At 59.7% G+C, this 21,576-nt stretch overlaps 1 protein-coding gene across 1 annotated transcript; it reads right to left on the bottom strand.

Annotated features, from left to right (window-relative positions):
• Positions 1-8,073: 8,073 nt before the first annotated feature.
• HS3ST2 (heparan sulfate-glucosamine 3-sulfotransferase 2) lies at positions 8,074-21,052 on the bottom strand. The gene is made up of 2 exons (XM_035563369.1): positions 20,580-21,052; positions 8,074-9,171 (listed from the first exon to the last, which is right to left on the bottom strand). Exons 1-2 carry the CDS (start codon positions 21,050-21,052, stop codon positions 8,553-8,555), a joined length of 1,092 nt encoding a protein of 363 aa, XP_035419262.1. The 3' UTR covers positions 8,074-8,552.
• Positions 21,053-21,576: the final 524 nt, after the last annotated feature.

Here is a 21,576-nt window from a genome sequence, read left to right as displayed (position 1 = left end):
CGGCCACAGAAGGAAACAAAATGCATGATGGCTTCAAAAGACATCCATTAAACTGTGTGCTGAAGTGATTCATAGTGCTGGTAGTTAGAGTTTAATTAGATCTTAATCACGTAATTTTATCTTTGTTTTAGAAATTAGAGCTTAATGACCGTATTGCTCTCACAACAGTGCCGTAACTAAACACAGGGATATCACATGGCAGCGCTGCAGTGCGCAGAGATGGGACAGAGATTATCTGCTGGTCTCAGATCATTATTCCTTAAATAAAGAACTATATTTACGATATTCAAATCCAGCAGGACCTGCCAGTCAGGGAAGGTGGCAGAAGCTGAGAGCTGCCTAAAGACGAGGGGCAGGTGCCAACGGCCCCGTCCCAAGCTCTAGCGATGCCCAGTGCAGCGGGAGGTGCTGGCCAGCCCACGGCCCCCCGGCCCTGGCTCTGGGGACGTGGCTCTCACCACCGGCCTGGCCACAGCAAGGCCTTACACCGCTCACCTGCCCGGCTGCCGAGAGCACGGCGTGCCAGCGAGGGGAAAATGAGATGTGTGATAAGGAGAGATGGATCGCGGGTGCTCACTTCAGCTGGCAGGTCAGATCCTTCACAGGATTAGCATCAGAGTGATTAATCTCCATCACTCCTGGGCACTTTTTCTGTTGTGTCGCCACTTAGGGCATCACCATGCTTGTAGACTTTCCCCCCCTGCGGCCCCATGGTGTGCGTGGCTGGACATGCTTCAAATGGCAATAGCAGCACGGACTGTGCACCTTGCAAGTACACACAGACCTCGGACACCTCTCCCAGAGGGGAGTTTTCTCCCTTGCTATGCTTTGGGGTGAGTCAATACCTGCAGCAGCAGGATAATGAGCTCAGCCTCACGGCCTGCTGTTTAATTATTTTATTTTGTTTGAGTCAGATGAAGTCAATTCAAGTTTGTGGAGCGAGTCTGTATGGTGGGCAGGACTGGGCTGCCGCACCTCAGCCCGGCTTCACAGAGGCACGGAGCGCTGCCAGAGCCTGGGTGCCCTGCGGGAGCTGCGGTGCTCCGTCCTGCAGCGCGTCCCATGCACAACACCAGTGCCGGAAAGCACCGGTTTCACCCACATCTCAGCTTCTTTTTTCCTTTCTGAGCTCAGTCAGTCCTCCCTGCATCATGCCCAACGCTCACCTTCGATCCGCTGTTGGCAAGGCAGAGCAGGAGCCCTGTGTCCCACCGCCGCGGTGCTGCAGCAGCGGTCTCAGGCTGATGACTCTGCTGTCCTTGAGCCCTGCCCTGCCCCTGCTGTGGATGGCAGCGGTACCCTTCCCACCTTCCCTTTCCTGTTTATTATGCCACTTGAGCCACTTGAACTCATTACTGTGGCAGATTATAGGTCCCCAGGTAATAACGCATATTCAGATAATTACTAACAGATCCTCTAATAGGAATGAACTCAGCTGAATCCATCCAATCTCTAGGTAAATATTTATACCAAAGCCATCCTTATTGCTAGCCAGCGGAGCGTGAACGAGCCGTTGCTGTCCTCACTGCCGTGCTCGCCTCAAGAGCAGGCTGCAGCAAGGGAGCTGTCGGCACCCGACGTGCTGCTGCCTGGACCTGCCCCACCGCCATGGCTCAGGACCGGCCGGGGACCCAGCACCGCCCAGTGTTGGTGTCCCCGCACTGGTGTCCCTGTGCCCCCAGGGCTAGCGCTGTGGGCCGGGGACTGACCAGCGGCCAAGCGCTGCAGGCAGAGCCCTGCTGAAGGTCCCTGCCCCGCGCCACCACTGCCTTTGGGGCTGCTGCTGGAGTTGGTTTCCTCGCAGGGGTGTGAGCAGCAGCATCTCTCAGTCAGTGCTGAAATGCTCTTGGTAGGAGTGCTTGCAGCCATCCCCGCGCACGGTGCCCGCTTCCGTCTGTTGGCAGTAGCTTCGTGTCGCAGCTGACATCCTTGCCGGGCCCCGCGAGCCCCCGCGAGCCCCTGGCAGCCGCCTGCTTGTGGGAAGCACCAGGCCCCCGCTCCCTCCATGCCCTGAGCCCTGGCTGCAGAGGAGTCACCCTAATTGGACCAGCTGGTTAATTAGCTGTCAGGTAATGAATTATGCAGTGATGCCTGGACTTCAGTGCAGTATTGATACCATCAGATCTTCTCCTTTTCACACGCTCTTGTTCTCTGGAGCGCTGAACAGAGCTTGTGGAAGAACTTGGAAAACTTTCAAAGCAAATTGAACATGTTAATCAGTTGTGTAGGATGCGAGTTGTTGGGAAAGCAGGCAGGCAGGCTGACACCGAGCCAAGCTGACGCCCTCGTGGACAGCCCTCAGTTTCTCCTCATCATTGCCCATTCCCCCCAAGCAGTGGGGCCAGAGCAGGGCCAGCCTCGGGGCACTCAGCACCCACCCTGCACGGGGGGCTGTGGAGCAGAATGGGACCCCGAGGGGGCCTGAGGCTGGGCAGGAGAGCACCCTGAGTGCGCCAACTGACTGCCCATGGCCATCACAGGGGGCAGCAGCCAAAGGCATCAGAGAAGGGGCTGTGGGACTGAGTAGGCTTGGTTTCCTAAGTGAATGAAACCCTACAGAAGATCTGAGCTTCAGAGAAGTTTGATTAATTTATACACTGTGCTTTAGCGGCTCACATAAAAGAGAAATTAGATTTGCTTTTGCAAAAGGAGCCTGGGTTCTGGGGAGGGGGCTTGGGGCCTGCCAGCTGCAGTGGGGCTCCCGGGGGGGTGGGAGGCAGGGAGCTGGGGGTCTGTCCGGGGGTCTGTCCCCCAGTCCAGGAGCAGCAGCCTGTGGGCACAGCGCACTCGGAGGTGTCAGGACGGGGCTGGGGCTCCCCCAACACAGAGCTGTCCACAGCCCCCGGCTCCAAGGGCCCTGCTTGGTTCCTGGTCCCCGCTGTGGGCAATAAGCGTGGAGCCAGCAGCAAAAGTGAATTATATTAATTAAGAAGAAGTTAATCAAATTTTCTCAGTGCTTATGGCACTGTGATCCCACCTCAGTTTGAGAGATGACTGATGCTTCTTGTGCAACTGAAAATACTTGGCCTTAATTTAACGTGCAGTCCAGAGCCACAGCTGGAGCCGGCTGGCGCGGTGCTGGTGCTGAGCCGGCCCGGTGTGCCCGAGGAGCGGCCGTGTGCCCGCCGCTGCCTCCCGCCCCTGCCAGGGTGTCCTGGTTTCAGGTAGGACAGAGTTAATTTTCCTCCTAGTAGCTGGCAGGGTGCTATGTTTTGGATTAGAATGAGAAGAGCGCTGATAACATGCTGATGTTTTAATTGTTGTAGAGCAATGCTTACACCAAGCCAAGGACTTTTCAGCTTCTCGCTCTGTCCTGCTAGCGAGCAGGCTGGGGGTGCAGCAGGAGCTGGGAGGGGACAGACCCAGGACAGCTGACCCAAACTGGCCAAAGGGGTATTCCATACCATCTGACGTCATGCTGAACAATATATAGGGGTGGCTAGCCGGGGTGGGGGGCCGGCTGCTCGGGGATAGGCTGGGCATCGGTCAACGGGTGGTGAGCAATTGCATTGTGCATCACTTATTTCGTACACATTATTACTATTATTATTACTATTATTATTATTATTGTTATTAATTTTCCTGTCTTAATAAACTGTCGTTATCTCAACTCACAGGCTTCACTTTCCCGTTTCTCTCCCCCATCCCGGAGAGGGAGGGGGGAGGGTGAGCGAACGGCTGTGTGGTGTTTGGCTGCCAGCCGGGCTAAACCACAACACAGGGGCTTGCAGTGGGAAGGCAAATTGCAGACAGAGATGCTCAGGGGAAGTTAGCACCTGACGGGGTTTCTGGGCACCCACCGGGGGATGCTGGGGCTGTCTGGGGATGGGCACATGGGGATGTCTGGGGCCGTCCGGGCAGGAGCAGCACCGCGGCTCCCAGGGACGTGCTGGCAGCTCCGCTCTGTGCAGGCAGGGCAGAGCACTTGCCAGCGACATGGATTTGGGCCCAGAAAGGTTTCCTTTGACCCAGCATGTCTCAAGAGCTCTTCAGCGTAAACAGGATCAGGGACCACTTAAGTCGCATTCATTATGTTTAAGTATTTATGAGCTGATAAATATTAAACAGCTGCTCTCGGGGGTTCAAGCCTGAGTGAACTGATCACAACACACCACACGCAACGGCTGTGGAGTGGCCGCACCAGGGAGCTCCGCACGCAGCGCCCCGTGCCCCTGCAGCTGGGCAGGCCCATGGCCAGCATCCTCACAGCTCTGGCCCTCAGGGAGCCCCTCTGCGTTCTTGGTGTGGGTCCTGCTGCAGCCTAGGTGTCGAGCAGGTTCTCTTATCACCCTGCACCCTGAGGCTGCAGCTCCCCAGCACCCCTCACCTCTGCAAATGGAGCAAGGAGCACGCCAGGGGCTTGCAAGGAGTGTGCCAGGGCCTCCCATGGGGTGTGTGTGCCGCAGGCTGGGTCTGGGCCGGTTCTGCAGCACCTCTTCCTGGCCAGAGCTGCACGCAGGATTGCTGAAGGTTCACATAATTCACGGCCAGCTCCATCCCGCCACGTCACGGCGCCCCAAGGGGGGAGCCTGGCTGGCCGGAGCTGCAGCCGCAGGGGCAGCGCTATTTCACCGCGCGCTGAACTTTAGTGCTGACATCTACGGCTGCAATCGAATCCCTCCTCGACGGGCAAGCTGGATTCAGCACTTTGAACTTGGCACGCACATTAATCAAGTCAACAAAAGGTCTGCCCTGTCGGCCTGTCTTTGGACATTTTCATCAAGTCTTCGAAGGACTCTGGTGAGGCTCTCTGTCACCCTTAGCTGAGAAATAGTGCCTTAAATTGCACACCTTCCAGCCCAGTAAAAATTATACAGTGGTCATTACAATTTACATGCTAGCTTATAAAGTTCACTCTTAAAGCATTTTCCTCCCAACTATTACAGCCGTTTAATGGCGCGGAGGTTGCTCAGGACCGCACCTACACGGCACAGCAAATACTTTTTACAAAGCCAATTGCCTTTGGTTGCCCAGCAGGTCTCCCTCCTGGACAGGGGGGCTCCGAGGGCTCTGTGAGCAGATGCCATTGGCACCAACCACACGCCAGAAGTGCCCACAGTGCACCCTGCAGTCCCCACTTTTCCTCTGGGGATTTGTGGGCGCAGCCTGCACCGGGCCCCCTCTGCTCCCTGCAGGAGAGGGCGGCAATCCCGGCACACAGCGCAGCCGAAGCGGCTGGGGTCCTGCTCGGGGCGTCCCCCACCAGCGTGCCAGGGCTGTGGTGGATGTGGTGACTGTCCCCCGACACTTGCCCCTGGCAGCCCCCGGCACTGCCAGGCACCGTGGCAAGGCGCTGCCCAGGCAGAGCCTCGCTCCCCAGCTGCCTGGAGACCGTCCCTGGGTCAGCCATTGCCGAGCACATCACGGCTGGACTGGGAGCCAGCACCAGCCGTAACTCCAGCACTTCTCCTTCCTGACTGTGACCCTGCATGCGTTTGCAGGAGCTCACAGAGCTTGCTAAGCCAGAGCTTTGAGCTGATTTAGCCACTGGGAAGGGATTAGTCCCTCTAATCCAGTCTGCTTGAAATCTCACTGCTGTGCCCGGATGGCTCTGCGCCGTGCCGGCGGGACCCGCCGACGTGCTGGGCTCCTGGGGGAAGGACGGCCGGGGACTCACGGTGCCGGCGCAGCCAGAGCTCCGTGCTGGCTTGTGTGTCCCGAGTGGGGGCTCTGGCACCCATGTCCCTGGACGGGCACATTCAGAGGGCAGTGGGGAGGACATCAGCCCAACTGAGGGGGCAGCTGCCCTTTGGCAGCCCCTCTGCTCAGTGCTGGCATCTCCAAACCAGCGCTGCTCGATGTTAGTGAACCCTCCCATCCTGCTGCTGCTGAATGCAGATTGCCTCCTTGAGAGCTTTTTAAGCCATGTTTTAAGAGCTCCTAATGTGATCAGCATTTTCAGTACAGCCCTTCCTGAGCCCTCATTTGCTTACCCTTTGTAAATCTAATACTTGATTTAAGCCCTTTTCTGCTCCCTCCATTTGTAAGGACAAATGTAAAGTAATTGTTTGATATTGCAGCGGTTTCTTCAGCCTCCAGCTCTATTTTCCCACTAATACAGTATTGTCAGGGGGATCAATCTAGCCCAGCACCTTCTGCCTCCTTGGACTGGATTGGAAATGGCTTTTCTACTGCGAGTCTGGGATTTGTGAATCTTGCTGTGAATATGTTTGTCCTTTAAAGGAAAAATCATATAAGAAAATATCCCATCTTCCTGTAGGCAGCTGTTAATCCCCTGCTTGGCCGCCGTCTGCCTGCAGCTGTCTCTGGGACCCTCACTGCTGGCCTCTCAGTGCTCCTGCAGCTCCTGCAGCTGCTGCTGGTTGATAGTGGAAGGGGAGGCAGGGTGGGTTCTGTGAGATGTCTGTTAATTACCTCCAAGTTTTTCCTATTAGAGCTCTCGGACAGGCCTCACTTCCAGTAAGGTCCCTTGGACTGAGTGTGGTTGTGCTGCTCCCCTGCCTGTCCGCCTCTGTGCTGTGCACAGCTCCACACTGCAGCAGGCACACTGGGCCTGGGAAGATTTTTTTTTTTTAATTTTTGTCCCTGCCCTGCTGCACACCGGGGGGCTAATGGCCGGCACCCCGAGCAGCAGCCCTGCTGCAGCACCCGCGCTGCTCTGCCCAGCCCAGGGGAGATGCTCGGCCGGCCCGGCTGCTCCCAGCCCCAGGGAGAGCCGTCTGCAGAAGGGCACGCAGGGCTGCTCACGCAGGCAGCCGGGAGAGGCTGAAGGCTCAGGCTCTCGCTGAGATTTAGATGCTAGTGGTAAATTGCAACCTTTGACAGAAATGCCTGAGATTTACTACAAAAATCAATAGATGATTCAAACAGTCCAGCACTCGGAAAGGCAAATAACACCACTCCGACAAGAGCAGTTATTGATATTCATGAACGGAGGTGCTCATTACAGCGCCTGCTAACAGGATGGTGAAATGGATTGCTGCAGGATGGGACAGGGCCATGAGTGTGCGACCCCGGCGTGGGCTCTGCCGTGGCAGGAAGGGACCCCACACTGCCCAGCCGTGCTAGCGCGGTGCTCAGTGCAGCCTGAACCAGGGTGCTGGTGGCTGATTCCCCCCGGCTGAGCCCTGTGGGAGCAGTTTGGGCCCCCAACTCCCCCAGGGTGCTGAGCTGGGCGTGCTGCAGAGTGCCCGTCTCCACCACCCGAAGATGTGGCCCATCACGCTGCTCTGGGCAGGATCCAAGGGGCCCGGCTGCGCTCAGGACAGCTGGGCTGGGTGCTGCTCTGTGACCGCAGGCACAGGGCTGGGCGCCGTGGGGAGGCTCCACTCGCACACACTCAGCACCACGGCTCCGCGCCTGGGTGAAACGCGTGGTGATGCTCCCGAGTCCCTGGCCGTGGGGGCTGCTGCTGCCGGGGGGCTGCTGGGGGGCTGCTGGGGCTGCGTGTGGCCGGTGGCAGAGCCTGGCCACGGGGCTGCACCTCCCGCTGGCCGGCTGCAGCTGGTGGGGAGACAGAGGGGGACGGCAGCCAGGGCAAGTGGAGGTGCGCTCAGCCCGGGGGCCATCTCGCAAGGCTGCACTTGACATTTAGGTGTAACTGTGGGCTCCTACAGAACAGCCCATTAAGTTCCACCGTAAATTACTGTCTCTTGCATGTAACACAGCCCTCTCCCAAAGCCTGCCAGGAGGAGGTACTGACGCTGGGGTGTCTCTGGTGCTCCTGAGCGATGTGGTTGGGCTCCCTCCTCGCCGTGCAGGGCTGAGCCTCCCTCCCTCCCTCTGGTCCTGTCCACGGGGTCGCTGCCCCGCGCCACTGCCCGCTTCGCCACCAGCCCCAGCGGCACAGCAAGGGGAGCGGGGCAGCATGGGGCTGCCCCAGCCCACGGATGGGCTTGCCCTAAGAAAAGCCCATGCATAAGGACCAGTGGTAGCCGCTTTTATTTACACAAGAGATCACATGCTGAACAAGGATGCTAGTGCCACTAAAGTACCCGTAACAGCAGGATTCTGTGCTTTATTCACAGGACAAAATATCGGTACAACATTTTTCAAAGACAGTTTTTCTTCAAGCAGATACATCTCCCCACCCTTGTGGCTGCACGCTGTGCTGCAGTGATGGAAGGCGAAGCAGAGCAGCTGGAGCCCTGCCTGCCCTGACCCCACAGACAGCGATGCCGCCTCCACTCCCCTGGCCTGGGACTACCCAGGGGGCCCTGGTTCACTTTGCGGTGCCATGGAGGGGTGTGCCCTGGAGGAGCCTGTGCACGGGCTGCAAGGTGGGGCCATTGCCGTGGCCCAGGACCACAGGGCTGTACAAGTGAGCGGGACCCCACAGCACAAGCCACCACACCACCGACCTGCTGGGATGGGCAACGCCTGCTGGCACCCATCCTGCAGTGGCCGCAGCAGGACTCTGCGTCTCCCCCAGCCCCGCTCACCCTGCAGCATCCCGGCATGCTGCCCCGCCTGTGCCTGGGGTTTCCAGGAGGGACAGGCTGGCTGCAGGGCCTGGCTCCGGCCCTGGCCCCCACAGGCCACCCCTGTGGAAGACTGCAGCATCACGTCACCACAGCTCTGCTCCCGGGTGCTTATTCCCACCTGAAGTCCTGCCCGACTGTTTCATAGAACTTGATATTGTAAGGTCTGTAAAAGTCCCGGAGCTGCTCTATCACCTCGGGGTCTATCTGCACGTGAGTCCTCCCTTTGGACTTGCCCAGGCAGCGTGGCGAGCTGCTGCTCTCTGTTTTTTTCAGGCAAGGAAAGCCTTTTGTCTTGTTGAAGTAGAAGTGCTTGTCTGTGATAACCCGTTTGATGCCCAGGAAGTCCTGGACTTTGCCCATCTCCCCAGCCGGGTCTGTGATCAGCTTCTCCCCGCTGACGAAGTGGATCTGGGAGAGGGGGAAGTACTGGAGCCAGCTCTCCAGGTGCACGGCGTACATCCCGATGCGGATGGCATTCCAGGAGGTGTCCACCAGCCCCAGGCTGCGGTTGCGGAAGGACAGCCCCTCAAAGGTGGGGATGTCTGGCTTCTTGGAGAGCGTCTGCGTGTAGTCCGAGATGGCGCGGGTGACCGGGTTCCTCACCACCACAATCAGCTTCGTGTCCCGCGACATGTTGAAGATCCGCCGCGGCGCCTCCTTGGTGACAAAGTAACTGGGGGTCTTCTCCACCGTGATCTGGCTGTCGAGCGTTCGTGGCATCAGGCTCCTGCAAGCAAAGAAGAAGATTACGGTGAGGAAGGAGCTGGGCCGCTCGCAGTGGCTGCCCACGCTGCACTGGGCGGTGTGCGCGGCACGAGCCTGGCAGGGTGTCTGGTCCCAGCAGGGCAGGAGGACACAGCTCCCTCCCGCAGCACTGCAGGGTCTGCCCCGGCCATGTCCCCCCATGTCCCGTCTGAGTGCCCCAGGAGAGGGCAGGGGTGTGCACCAGTGCCTCCACGCGCTCCAGCCAGAGGAGACGTGCAGCTCCTGGGGGGCTGGAGCCAGGCAGGATGGCGCAGAAGGGCACTGCTGAGCTGCCAGGAAGCTGGTGCTGTGCAGCAGCCAGGGCTGCTCCATCTCCACCAGTGGCAGATTCATCATCAGTTTAAAGAAAGTGTGTGAATTCATTCCGCGGCCATGAAGCCAAGCGGTCCTGCCATCTGCCCTGATCGCTGCCATGGGCGCATTAACCAGGAGACAGCCTCTGCCAGCCTTCGCTCAGTCTTTTATCACATAATACTACACTGGTTGCCATTTGCACAAGAAATTACAGTGGCTCCTTCCGGAATTACTGCAATTACCTGGCTTCTCCCCTCCCAGATCGCATTAAAATGCAGCCAGGCTCCCGCACTCCCTGAGCTGTGGGCACCACAGGCAAGCACCAGGTGCCAGCCAGAGCTGCGCTGGCTCCAGCCCCTGTGGGGACACAGCCACCCCTTATCTGTCCCCTCAGCCTGGCAATCAGCACTGTCTGCATGCAGCCATTGTGCCCCAGCACTGTGTGCGACAGCGGAGCTGCAGGGCCAGGCAGCGGGCGTGTGCGGGGCAGGCGGCAGCACCGCCGCGAGTAGTGCTGGGGGCAGCCCGGGGGTGCTGCGCCACGAGGGGCTGGGGCCCAGCTTAGTGCTAATTAAATCACTTGCTTCGACAAGTGAACATCCAGATCAAATAAAGACTAATGGGATGGAAAGATTTATAAATTGGCCTTGTATTACTAGAGAAAACTCTTAGAGCCATCGCAGCCAGACGTGGGGCACAGCAGAAAGCACAGGGTGCCTGCACCAGGATCGCAACAGCACCCTGCGGCCTTGCTGCCCCTACGCCAGCGGTGGGCATGCAGGGGCCTTGCCATCACACGCACTGCCTGGGAGTGAGGAGCGGGTTCACCTGGCGTCCAGGTGCTCAGCCTGCCTCAGGGCTCCCCAGCCCTGCAAACCGTGCTGCCAGCCATACCCTGCCCCATGTCTGCTGCCCTGCCCAAACACCCACAGCCTGCTCCTGGGCCAGCTCAGTCTGCCAGCTCAGGAAATGCCGCAGAGCATCTCTAAGGCGTCCTCAGTGGGGCCAGGAGCAGGGGCATCACCGCTCTCCTCCCCGCCTGCAGGGCTTTGGAAGGAGCCAGGGGACAACCGTGCCAAACGCAAGTGGCTGCGGCACTGACCAGCACCCTGGGCACATGCAGGGAAGCATGTGCCATAGGCACCCACAGGGTCTCCTGTACTCGCAGGCACCTTATATTTCAACTGTGTTTATTGCTCAAAAGCATCTGCTACTATTTCCACTTTGCAGTACAAGTTAGTGGCTCAGCGACTGCAATTTAATTGTGCAGCAGAACATAAGCTATAAGGCACAAGCAGGCGCTGCCTGGGGAGAGTTTTATGGTGAGCTGAGAAATGTGCCTCCAGGAAGGGTTTATTTGGAACAGTCCCTACGTTCAACACTCTGCGTCCGCGTGTGCCCTGCTTGGAGCGTCCCGCCAGCTGCCCGAGGCCCCAAGCGCAGCCCCTGCCCATGAGCCCTGGGTGCAGCCAGTGCCCCCCTGCTGCAACCGCTGGTGTGCAGGGGGCTTGGGCCCCCCCGGCTCTTCCGAGAGGTCAGGCAGAGCTCATGTGAGCGCAGGGGAATGCCTGCAGCCTGGCAGGTCTGTGTCCCCTCCACGAGGGAAGCCGGGAGGAAGAGCAGAGGAAGAGCTGGTACACCAGTCATCTTAACAGACTTGGATCTATCGATGTCTGGGCTGGCCCAGTGCAGCCTCAGGACAGAAGCAGTCATGGAAAGCAAACATCAGCAACCCTGTCTGCAGCAATTCAGCCAGGCGGGAGCGAGGCACTGATTTATTCATGGGATAACCCTGCACAGACTCCAGGCCTTCCTGGCCTGCTGCAGCACAGCTGTTTGGGAACACTGCAGCTGTCTGGTGACCCCAACCACAGACCGCCAGGGAAGCATCCTTCAGCCCTCTGGAAATCCACGTGGTCCCTGCAGGGTCCCTAGAACAAGGTCCACAGCCACCGCCTTTGGGCTTGGTCTGCAGAAAGAACCCTGATGGAAAACTGAGCTGGGAGGAGACGCAGCAGTGGCAGCGGGGGGCAGCACCCGCCTGGTCCCAGTCCTGCTGGCCTCGCAGCCCTCGCTTGCTCTTGACCAGTTTTCTCATTTGAAAGAGAACTAATTAGCTAGCATAAATTAATAGGGATGTTTTACGTAGGTACCTGAGCACAGCCGTGGCTTAATTGGCCTTTCCCACTGCTCTGCTCCAAACCCCATAAATCCAGATTATGATTCCCATTGTTTAATGACTGTCAGGAAATGCTAATTTAGTGCCAGGCACCACTGCTGGTATCTCCATATCACAAGCAAGTTTCATCATAAATCAGTGCAGGACAGCTTTATAAGTGAATCACTATTACAATATATTGGTGGAGAATCATAAAACTGCTGTTTCATTAATGGCTCATCTTCAGGCTTGTTAGACTTTCATTACGTAAGCTATTAGGTCCATGTATTTAAAAAATGAAATTACAGGTTCTAATCAATTATGAAAAACAAAAAATCTCTGCAGAGTAAATTACAGAAATGAGACAAGAGTTGTTTTTTTTTTTAAATGGACTCCCAGTGTTTGCTGCTCCTGAACAACAGAGACTGCTGAGACAACAAAACACAGCCCAAATAGATAAATAAATCACCAGTGAAACCATGCAAGGGGGAGAAATGTCATCCACACATTCATCTTTATGTTAACGGCGGGATCCCCAGAGCTGCAAGAGCTGGGAAATGCATTGCAGACTTAATTACAGTTGACTTTAAAATGATATTTTTGGACTTCTGCATTCACAAAGTTATTTGCATACAAATAGCATGTCACATAGTTTTAAGCCTCTGGCTCGTGTGTTTAGGTTTGAAGGCTCTCAGCACCTGGCCCGTGGCGCTGCGCACCCCGGCGCAGCAGGAACAGCTCCGCGGTGCTGGGGCCCCTCCGGGCTGGGCCGCCCCGGGAGCCCCGCGCTGCCGTGCCCCGCTGGTTTTGGGGTTGCTGCTGCCTCTCCTGCACGGTGCCAACCAGGGCCGAGGACGGTGCCCCAGGGAGGGGAGGTGCAGCGCCCGTCACAGCCCTGCCAGATAACAGTCTCGCATGCAGGCGGACAGACGCAGACCTTCGCCACCACTGCCTGCGGGCCGCAGCGCCAGCCCGCTGCTGAAACAACAAACTGGGCTCTGCTTGCCCCTGGGCCACAGCAAAACCCCAGGGCTGTGCTGCCGGGCTGGCAGCCCTGGCCAGAGACATGACAGTCCCACCGACACCTTGGGAACAAGGCGCCCTTGTGTCGGTGCAGAATCTGCCCTGGGACGGACCGGCCGTGGTTTTGGTGCTGCCTTCCCCTGCCTCAGGACTCCCCACCAAGGGGCTCAGCTCCCCCTGCCGTGTGACAGCACCGCTCACGCTCCTGTCACACCAGGCCCTCCCTGTGCTCATCTGATCGGCACTGCCCGGCTGGAGAAAACACACGGGAGCTTTCTCCATCTGGCAGAGTGTGCACAAGCCGTCCGCACTTTGTCCTAGTGAGGGGAATCTGCAACGCAGCAGAAATGGAGGAGGTTAAAAAAGCTGATGCTGAGTGAGCAGCAGGGCAGCTCTGCACGGAAATCATTAGGGAGGTAGTGGAGCGAACTCCACTCCGGCCTCGCAGAAGCAGTGTGGGCTGCAGGAACGCCTCTCCCCTGGCCTGCACAGGGACCAGCCCAGGGACCAGAGACCCCTCCTGGGGCCCGTGGGGCAGCTGCTGGGGTCCCCTCCGAGGAGAAGGCATCAGAGGCGCTTCCCAGCAGCAGCGCTGGGGTGCAGCTCCCTCGTCGCTCCCAGCACACGCTTTTCAGCAGCTACAGGCCTTCCACTTCATTTGCTTTTCACTGTGCTTGCCAAGAAGGCTAGCCCTCTGACCACCAGAGGGATTTAATTATCAGGGGCATCGCAGCTCTCCCCGCCTGCCAGTCGTGGGCTGCAGACACATCTGCTCGCGGTGCCCATGCACACACCTCCCACCCGGCTCCCCCCGGCCCTCCCCAGCGTTCCCTCCCTCCAGCCACACTCTGCTCAGCCGACAAATTGGGCAGACCGACAGCCCCTTCCCCTTCCCCCTCCCTGAGGAGGTCGACCTGGCTGCTGTTGTGCTGGGGAGAGGGCAGGTGCCTCCAGCCCACTGTGCCCCCATCCCTCTGTGCCTCCAGCCCACCCCACAGAGCGGCTGCCCTGGCCCCGCTGCCATTCTGCGAGCCCAGGATGCGCCCCGGGGACACGCAGCAATCCCTCTGGGCTTCCCAGCACCAGCCAAATCCCCTGCTCAATGCATTAATCTGGCTGGAGATACAGCACTAATTCCTCTTGAATTAGAGATTATTTTTATTGTAGTTACTAAATTCTTAAAGCCCTTTAGTGACATTTTATGTGAGCGCTAATGCTTGCTTCCAACCTGCAGATTCGGGGTTCTATTTGCCCACGTTACTGGAGCAAGGGGACGGGCGCGCCCAGGTGGGATGGCAGGAGCCGCAGGAGGATGCTTCCCAGGCGCCAGGCAGCAGCACAGCACCAGGGCAGAAGCCACTGCCCGTCCCTGCACGGCCGAGCTGGCGGCCGTCCCCTGCAGTGCCAGAAGCCAGCACATCCCCTGCCACGGACAGCCCGGCCCTGCTTCTGTGGCTGCCCCGGCTGCACTGCTGCGAAGGCAGCGCCTGCCCTGAAGGAGTTAACTTCTCGCCAGCACCTTTCCCAGGCCTGAATTATTAATTTTCTCATAATCTGCCTTTGGGCACCCTGCGGCCCCTACAACGCTCCCACATTAAAGAAACATACGCTCCCTTGCTGCCTACGTTGCTTTGATGTCGAACATGCGTGAAACACTCTCCCAGGGATAAATTTGTACAAAAATTCATCAGATGATTGAGATATTGCTGATAAGCGTGCGTGGGGGAGCGCGCGCACTCGATAATCCCATTACGGCACAGGTCTGCATCCAGCCCGTGCGGCACGCAGCAGAGCTGGCAGCTCCTGGGTAAATATTTGCCTGTTGCCGCTCGCTGTGTGCAGAGGATTTGGCGAGCACATCCAGGGCTCTCCTCAGAGGCCGCAGACTGAAGTGTGTGTAATCCTGGACTTCATCCACTCATCGGCATAAAAACAAACTGTTTAATTTGGCAAAAAAATCCCAAGTGCTGGCTCTTGTGATGAGGGCCGAGCGCTTTCCCTCAGCCACCCGACGTCATGGGCTCAGCGCCTGCGGCTGGGACACGCTGCCTGGGCACGGGGAGAGGGTGGGCAGCGAAATCCTGCAGCACCCCCAGCACCCGCTGGGCTCCCCTCAGACCCACTCCCGTGCAGCCGGCCCGGCTGGAGCACACAGGGTACCTGGGCAGGCACCAGTGACGCGGGGACCCAAAGCGCAGCTGCTGCTCTGAGCCGGCCCGTCCCCGGATGGCCCCGAGCTGTGTGCCTGCTGCAGAGGGGTTGTGCCGTGCCGTGCTGTGCTATGATATGCCGTGCTGTGCCATGCCGTGCCGTGCCGTGCCACAGGTGCATGTGGGGCCAGTGCTGGGCTCGGCAGGACTTCAGACGCTGTCAGTAGATGAAAGCTCAAGCAAAGCTCCACAAAGGTTTAAGCAAAACTGGGTCAAGCATGCGAGAAACTGAGGTGTGAGGAAGATAAAATAGCTCTTCTGGTGGAGTGACATTGCAGCAGACTTTTAGGACACAGCAATACAGCAGCTGATACCTAACAGCTGGCGGTCATGCAGTTACAGAGCACCGTGAGGAGTCCACAGGGCACAGAGCACCAGCCGCGGTGCCCGGGTCCCCCAGGCCTCCCCACGGCAGTGTTGCCTGCTGAGGACAGCCATGCTACGAGGGCCGGGGGTGCTGGCCCCGGGAGCAGGGCTCTCAGCCGAGCAGGATGGACTCGGCTGCGTCCCCCTAAAGCCTGCACAATTCAGGGATCACACCGTCATCCGCACTGGGAAAATGATGACCTGAGGGATGACCCAGGGAAAGCCCGTCCCAGCCCCGTGTCCCTCCTGCCACGCTGTGAGAACACCTGGGCCCTGCGCCAAGGCAGTCCGGAGTTTTAATGATGGATCAGCTCCCTTTAATAAATGTTTATGTTCAAAGATTTTACACCAGCGCTCACAGACAGATAATGAGGTACATTTCAATGCATAAAAGCAGTGTGAACACAGTAATTAACTTTGTTGCTGATTCATTTTTAATCATTCAAATGCTCCAGAGATTTGCTGTGTCCTTTAAGTCAACAAAATCTTTTCCAAAGGGCACACTGCCGATGCCCTTCATGCATGCAAGCCCGTGTGTAACTCCCATCTCTGTAAATAGCCACCCACCACTGACTCCCAGCACCCAGCAGCCACAGGGCCAGGCAGGGAACAACCCGCAGGTGAGCACACCCCAGCCCTGTGCAAACTAGCCTCCAGGGGAGGCCGCAGCGCATGGAGAAGGGCTGGGGTTGCCCCCTTTGCCATTCCCACACCAACTGTTTTCAGAGGTGACACTTCCAAAATGAACACTCAATAAAAATCACATAATGTGCCACGGCTGCTGCAATGATTCCCTAACTGAAAGCTCAAGTCAGAGACGCATTGCCCACTTGGTGATATTCCAGTGCTTGTGAGCATGCAAAGGAACAGGGCAGTGTGTTGGCACCGAGAACAAACACAGCAGCGGCCCCTTGCACGCCTGCAGCCACCCCTCACACACCTCTGCTACGGCCCCCAGGCCAGCTGGGCTGTGCCACCAGCCGCTGTTTGCCAGGCCCTCGAGCGCTGCCAGCCCCAGGGCCCGCTCTCTCCTGCGGGGCTGGGGTCCCTGCAGCCAACCCTGCGGCGGACACCCGAGGTTGCCACAGATCAGCACCCTTCGCTTGTCAGCTCCATGGAGCACCCATGCCCACGGCCACGCCAGGTTCTGAGAGGGATTTCATGCTACTGAAGCAAAGGTTAGAACAAATTGCAGTGTTTACAAACAAGGTCATGGAAGACAGAATGAGAGCACGCATCATTAATATTGAAGAGTTGGTGCCCTACAAGGATTTACCTCCCTGTGTTCTCCCAGGCTCCGGCTGCCCCTGGGCTCTCTGCTGCCCCAGGCCCACCGCGGGACCATGGCAGTGGCCAGGGCAGACGCTGCCTGCAGGGCAGCTCCTCAGGCACACCAGCCTCTGCCGGAGGTTCGCACCCATTCCTCTGAGCCAGGGCGCTCTCTGAAGTCAAGGAAACTTCAAAGCATCCTTGAAGCTTGCTGCCTTCCTCTCTTCTTGCTAATTAACTTTAGCAAAATGCACTGTCAGTCAAGCCCACAAAACAGTCAGTGTCGTCGGGCAAACCCTAATGGGCTCCCATTTGTGTGTGAGCCAACCTGGCCATTAGCAGAGAGCAATTAGCGAGGCGGAGTGCGGGAGCCAGGGCTTGCACACTCCCTCCACTGGCGTGGGGGATGCAGCATTTTCCTCCCCACCCGGGGTCTGTTCCCTGGGGCAGCCACGAGCCTGGCAGGGGAGGCTGGCAGCGCTCGGCGTGGAGCACCCAGCAGCACCCTGCAGCGCCCAGCAGCACCCAGCAGCCATCCCGGCCCAGCTGCAGGCCTCTCACAGTGCGGGGGAAAGCCGGGATTCAGCCAGGCGGGGAAGGGGCTGATGTCGGCTCTGGTCTGGTGCTGACCCCGGGACAGGATTCACACAGCTGCATCCCAGCTGGAGCCGCCCAGGGCTGCCCATGGCGCCAACGCCTTTCAGCTCAGCTCCCTGAGGACAGCGATGTGGCAGTGCCGGCCACACAGGAGCAGCCCCACCTGCTAGGAGAAACCCCTCTCTATGAAAACAACGCTGGAGCATCTCATGGAGTTACTCGGGAATCTTGGAGAGGAAAACTGCACCCATGGTTGCTGCTCAAAGTTAACTGCAAATTAAACGACACTGTCTTCCCTGCGTTCTGGAAAATATTGAAGGTTATTGGCACACTACCTGCAGCAGGAAAAGCTCTGTATCGAACATTTAGTCCAGGATTGGTGATGAATCGATATTCCCCAGTAGCTGGCTGTTTGGTTTCAGTTGTCTTAAAACAGATCTTGCTAAAAATACCTTTCCTGTAGTGTATCTCTAGCTAATGAGGTGGATTAGAGAGGCTGATGGGAATTGGGAACGGCATGGGTGTTTCTGGTCTGCTGTCATTAAGCAGGCAGCTCCTGAGCTGCATGGTCTCGTGTGGGGGAGAGCAGAGGGGTCCAGCTCAGGGCCCACTTGAAGTGTGCAGTCTCCAAGATGAAAGAGCCAAGGCTGCCCCGGGAGAAGACAGGAGGTGCTACAGGAGCCACCACGGAAACAGCACCTGTGAGTAAGCACGACATTTGGAGCCAGCAAGGACAGCGGCATCACATCTCCCCTGTCACTGGTTCTGCCACCTCCACATCGGCCCAACTCAGGGTCAGGGGAAAACACAGGAAAACAGAAGCTAATGTTTTTGGAACATCACGGGGAGTCAGCTCTCTCGCTGCTCTCACCTGCATCAAAGACCTGCTTGCTCCCTCCATTCGGCTCCCCACTGGAGCACAAGTTGGGAAGGATGGAGCTGCACTGGTGCTTGGCCATCACAGGGGCCAGGGACTCCTGAAGCTGATGTCTCTGCTCACAAGAGGGGAGCCTTTGCCCTTCCACGCAGCCCATGCTCTGCCTGCAGAGACCCCAGCACGGCGCATCCCCTCTCCCAGGCAGCAGGAACAGCCGGCCCCTTGCAGCCAGGTGCCAGTGGTGTCAGCTCTGCCCTTCCCCGGGACACAGCTGCTGCCAGGACCCTGCTCCTGCCTCCTTGGTCTCTTGGCAGAGCAACACGAGCTCATCATGCTGTGGGTTAGACCTGCTCCACATTTAATTGCTCCACTTGCAAGAAGTAAAATCAATTCCACACTTTGTATGTTAGCAGCCTCTGCGCTTATGTTTTGGCACATTTGTGAGGTTAAAAAAAAAAAGTAATAAAACTAGGGAAGTGTCATTTAATTGTTTTATCTGAAGTAATTTGGAAGCTCCGCTGCGATCTATTGATCTAGACACAAAGCCAGGCCCCGGCAGCCACGCTCCCATCACTGCCACAACTCCTGGAGCAGTGCCGCAAGGTTCGGTCCCGTGCTGCCGGCGAGGCTCCCAGCCCCAGGCTCCCCACACCCCACTGCAGCAACCACACGTGGGGAAGTGCCAGAGCCCAGAGAACTTGCAGGGGCCAGGACTGCGAGCAGGACCTGAACACAGGATGGAGAGGCCGTTTCCCAGCCAGGTGCTGAGCACACGCAGCTCCCCTCTGAGCGAGGCACTCGGCAGGACCTGTGTCCTGCTGCATTGCCCATCCTGCTGCTTCGGTGCCCTTCAGACAAACCACTGCTGCTCCTGTCCTCGTCTACCTGTACTGCAGAATCGCTCCTGATTGCTTTCAGGCAATGCAGGACAGGTGACAGCATCTGACATCTGGATGGGGGGACAAACCTGCTGAGGGGCAACGGCAGGTGAAGGGCAGGAGGAATTGGGCTTGTTGCAGTTGCCTTAGGACGGAAACGGCTTCAGAGCGCTCCACCCGCACCTGTGCTGGCTCTTCAGTCACCTGCCAGCGGTACCACAGCAAAAGGAACAGAACATATCCCTCTGCAGGGTCTGCCGTGACCCAAGTACAACTCAGCAGTGGATCTGCTGACAGCCCTCCCCGAGCAGTGCCTGAGCTGCCTCCCCAGCACAGGCCCCGGTGCCAGTGCCCATGGCTGGAGCACGACCCCTGCGATACACAGAGCAGTTCTGACCTGCTCACAGTCAGAAACCAGCGTCCTGACGCCACAGGTATGACTCATGTCTGGCCAGCAAGGAGACAAATACAGGGATCCCAGAAGAGCTAGGAGTGAGCATCGCATCACGGTGCCTCGCAACCCATTTGGCAGCCAAGGAGCACTGCTCTGCCCGGGGACAGGGCACATCTCTGTTGGAAAACCACTGCTGAGACAGAGGAGTAAGTGCATGAGAAGGGAAGGAAGCAGAGATGGGGCTGTGCACCCATGGGCTGCCTCCCACAACCAGCTCCGATTCTCTGCCTGTGCTGGGCATCCTTCTCCTACTGCAAGCTCACAGGCACCTGGGGGCTAACAAAGCCTCCCCTGCTTCCCAATGCCCCTGCAAGCACCCAGCCCTGCCTGAGAGCAGCCCAAAGTTCCTGCAGCACTTGTCACGACACGCAGCAAACAAACACCAGCACGCTGGGCTGGACACAGCAGGCAGAGGCCAGCACACTGCCCACAGCATGGAGTGTGGGCCACAGACGGGGATGAGCCCACGCATGGGCGCTCGCTGCCTCTCTGAGCACTGCTGAACTGCCCTCAAAAGCCTTTACTCAAATTAAAATCTTACCATCTCCTGCTGGAGATGCACTCACTGTTCTCTGCAAAGTATGAGAGATCGCAGACACACTCACTTGTCTGAGTTGAGACAGACGAGATGGAGGAGGACAAGGGCTCTGAGGTGCCCTGAGCAGGGCTGCAGCACCAGGGACAGTAACTGTGCCATCCCGCAGGCTTGTGACTCTCACGTTTCGGAGGCCCCTTCTCACTGGCGAGTGTTTCTTCCGACGGGTGGGAAGCCTGTTTTACCGTCCTGGCTCCAGCGCCAGGGGCCCGCAGGGACGGAGACGGGGCGTTTGCCCAGGCAGGGCGGATGCGGGTCCGGGGGCTCCAGAAGCCTCGCGGGAGCGAGCCGCACGGGGCTGGGGCACGGGCTGCCCTGCCGGGGAGCGGCCTCCCCCCCGCCCTGCTCGGCCCTTCAGGAGGAGGACGGTGAGGATGAGGAGGAGGGAACCTCCCAGGCGCGGCCGGGAGCGGGCTCGGCCGCCAGCGCAAAGCCTCGCCCGTGCGCAGCGCCCGCGGGCGCCCCGGGGACGCGCCGGTGCCGAAGGGCTCGCGACCCGCGGCGGGAGCAGCCTCGGGCCCCGTCCCCGCCCGCGGTCCCCGGGCACCGCCACCGGGCAGCGCCGTGGCGATGCGGCCCCGCGGGCCGGGCGCTCGGCGGGGCCGGGGCCGGGGCCGGGGCCGGGGCCGTTCCGCGGCGCCGCCCTCACCTGTACCACTCGAGCCCCTTCTCGTAGTTCCTGTCGAAGAAGTGGGGCTCGGTGCCCAGGGCGCGCACGTCGGGGTGCGCGCGGATGAACTCCAGCACGGCGCGGGTGCCGCCCTTCTTGACGCCCACCACGATGGCCTGCGGCAGCCGCTTGGCGCCCGGGCGGCCCGGCCCCGGGGCGCTGCCGGCCGGCGGCGCGGGGGGCTCCCGGGGGCGGCGGGCGGGCGCGGCGCTGCCCGGGGGCTCGGCGGGCGGCCGCCCGCACGGCCGCGACTTCTGCAGAAGTTTCTTGGCGGCGGCGGCGCTGCGGGCGGGCGCGCAGCGGGCGCGGGGCGCGGCGGGGCCGCCGCAGCAGCAGAGCAGGCTGTAGCACAGGTAGGAGCAGGACAGCGACAGCGTCAGCAGGAAGAGCAGCCTCCGCGCCAGCCGCCGGGACGGAGCCAGGGCCCGCCCGCCCTGCGCCCTACGCGCCATGGCTCCATGGGGCCGGCCCGGCGGGCATGGCGCGGCCCGGCCCGGCGCGGCTCGGCGCGGCTCGGCGCGGCGGCGGGGCGCGGCGCTGCCCCCGGGGCCCCGCGGCGCGGCCGCTCCGGCATGTCCCGGGGCTACGCGGCGGCGCGGCCGGGCCGCCCCGGGGGGCTGCGCCCGCCGCCCCGGCCCCCGCGCGCCCGCGGCCCCGGCGGCGCGGCTCCCATCCCCGGCGGGCGCGGCGCTCCGGACGGCGGCGGCGGCGGCGGCTCTCGCCTCCGCGGGAAGTGCCGGGGCAGAGGCGGCGGCGCTGCTATTTAAGGGGCCGCCTGACGTCAGCGCCGCCCGGAGCCCCCGCGATCGCTCGGCGGGGCCGGGGCCGGGGCCGGGGCCGGGGCCGGCCTCGCTCTCCCGCCGCGCCGGGACCCGGAGCGGCGCCGGGGGCTGCCCGCGGCCGTCCCGCCCCGCCGGCTCTGCCCTGCTCTGCCCTGCCCTGCCCGGGCGCGGAGCGGCCGCGGTCCCGGTGCGAG

Source organism: Cygnus atratus, chromosome 15, assembly GCF_013377495.2.
Source record: "Cygnus atratus isolate AKBS03 ecotype Queensland, Australia chromosome 15, CAtr_DNAZoo_HiC_assembly, whole genome shotgun sequence".
NCBI classification, from domain to species: domain Eukaryota; kingdom Metazoa; phylum Chordata; class Aves; order Anseriformes; family Anatidae; genus Cygnus; species Cygnus atratus.
This window is presented reverse-complemented; position numbering and strand designations above follow the sequence as displayed.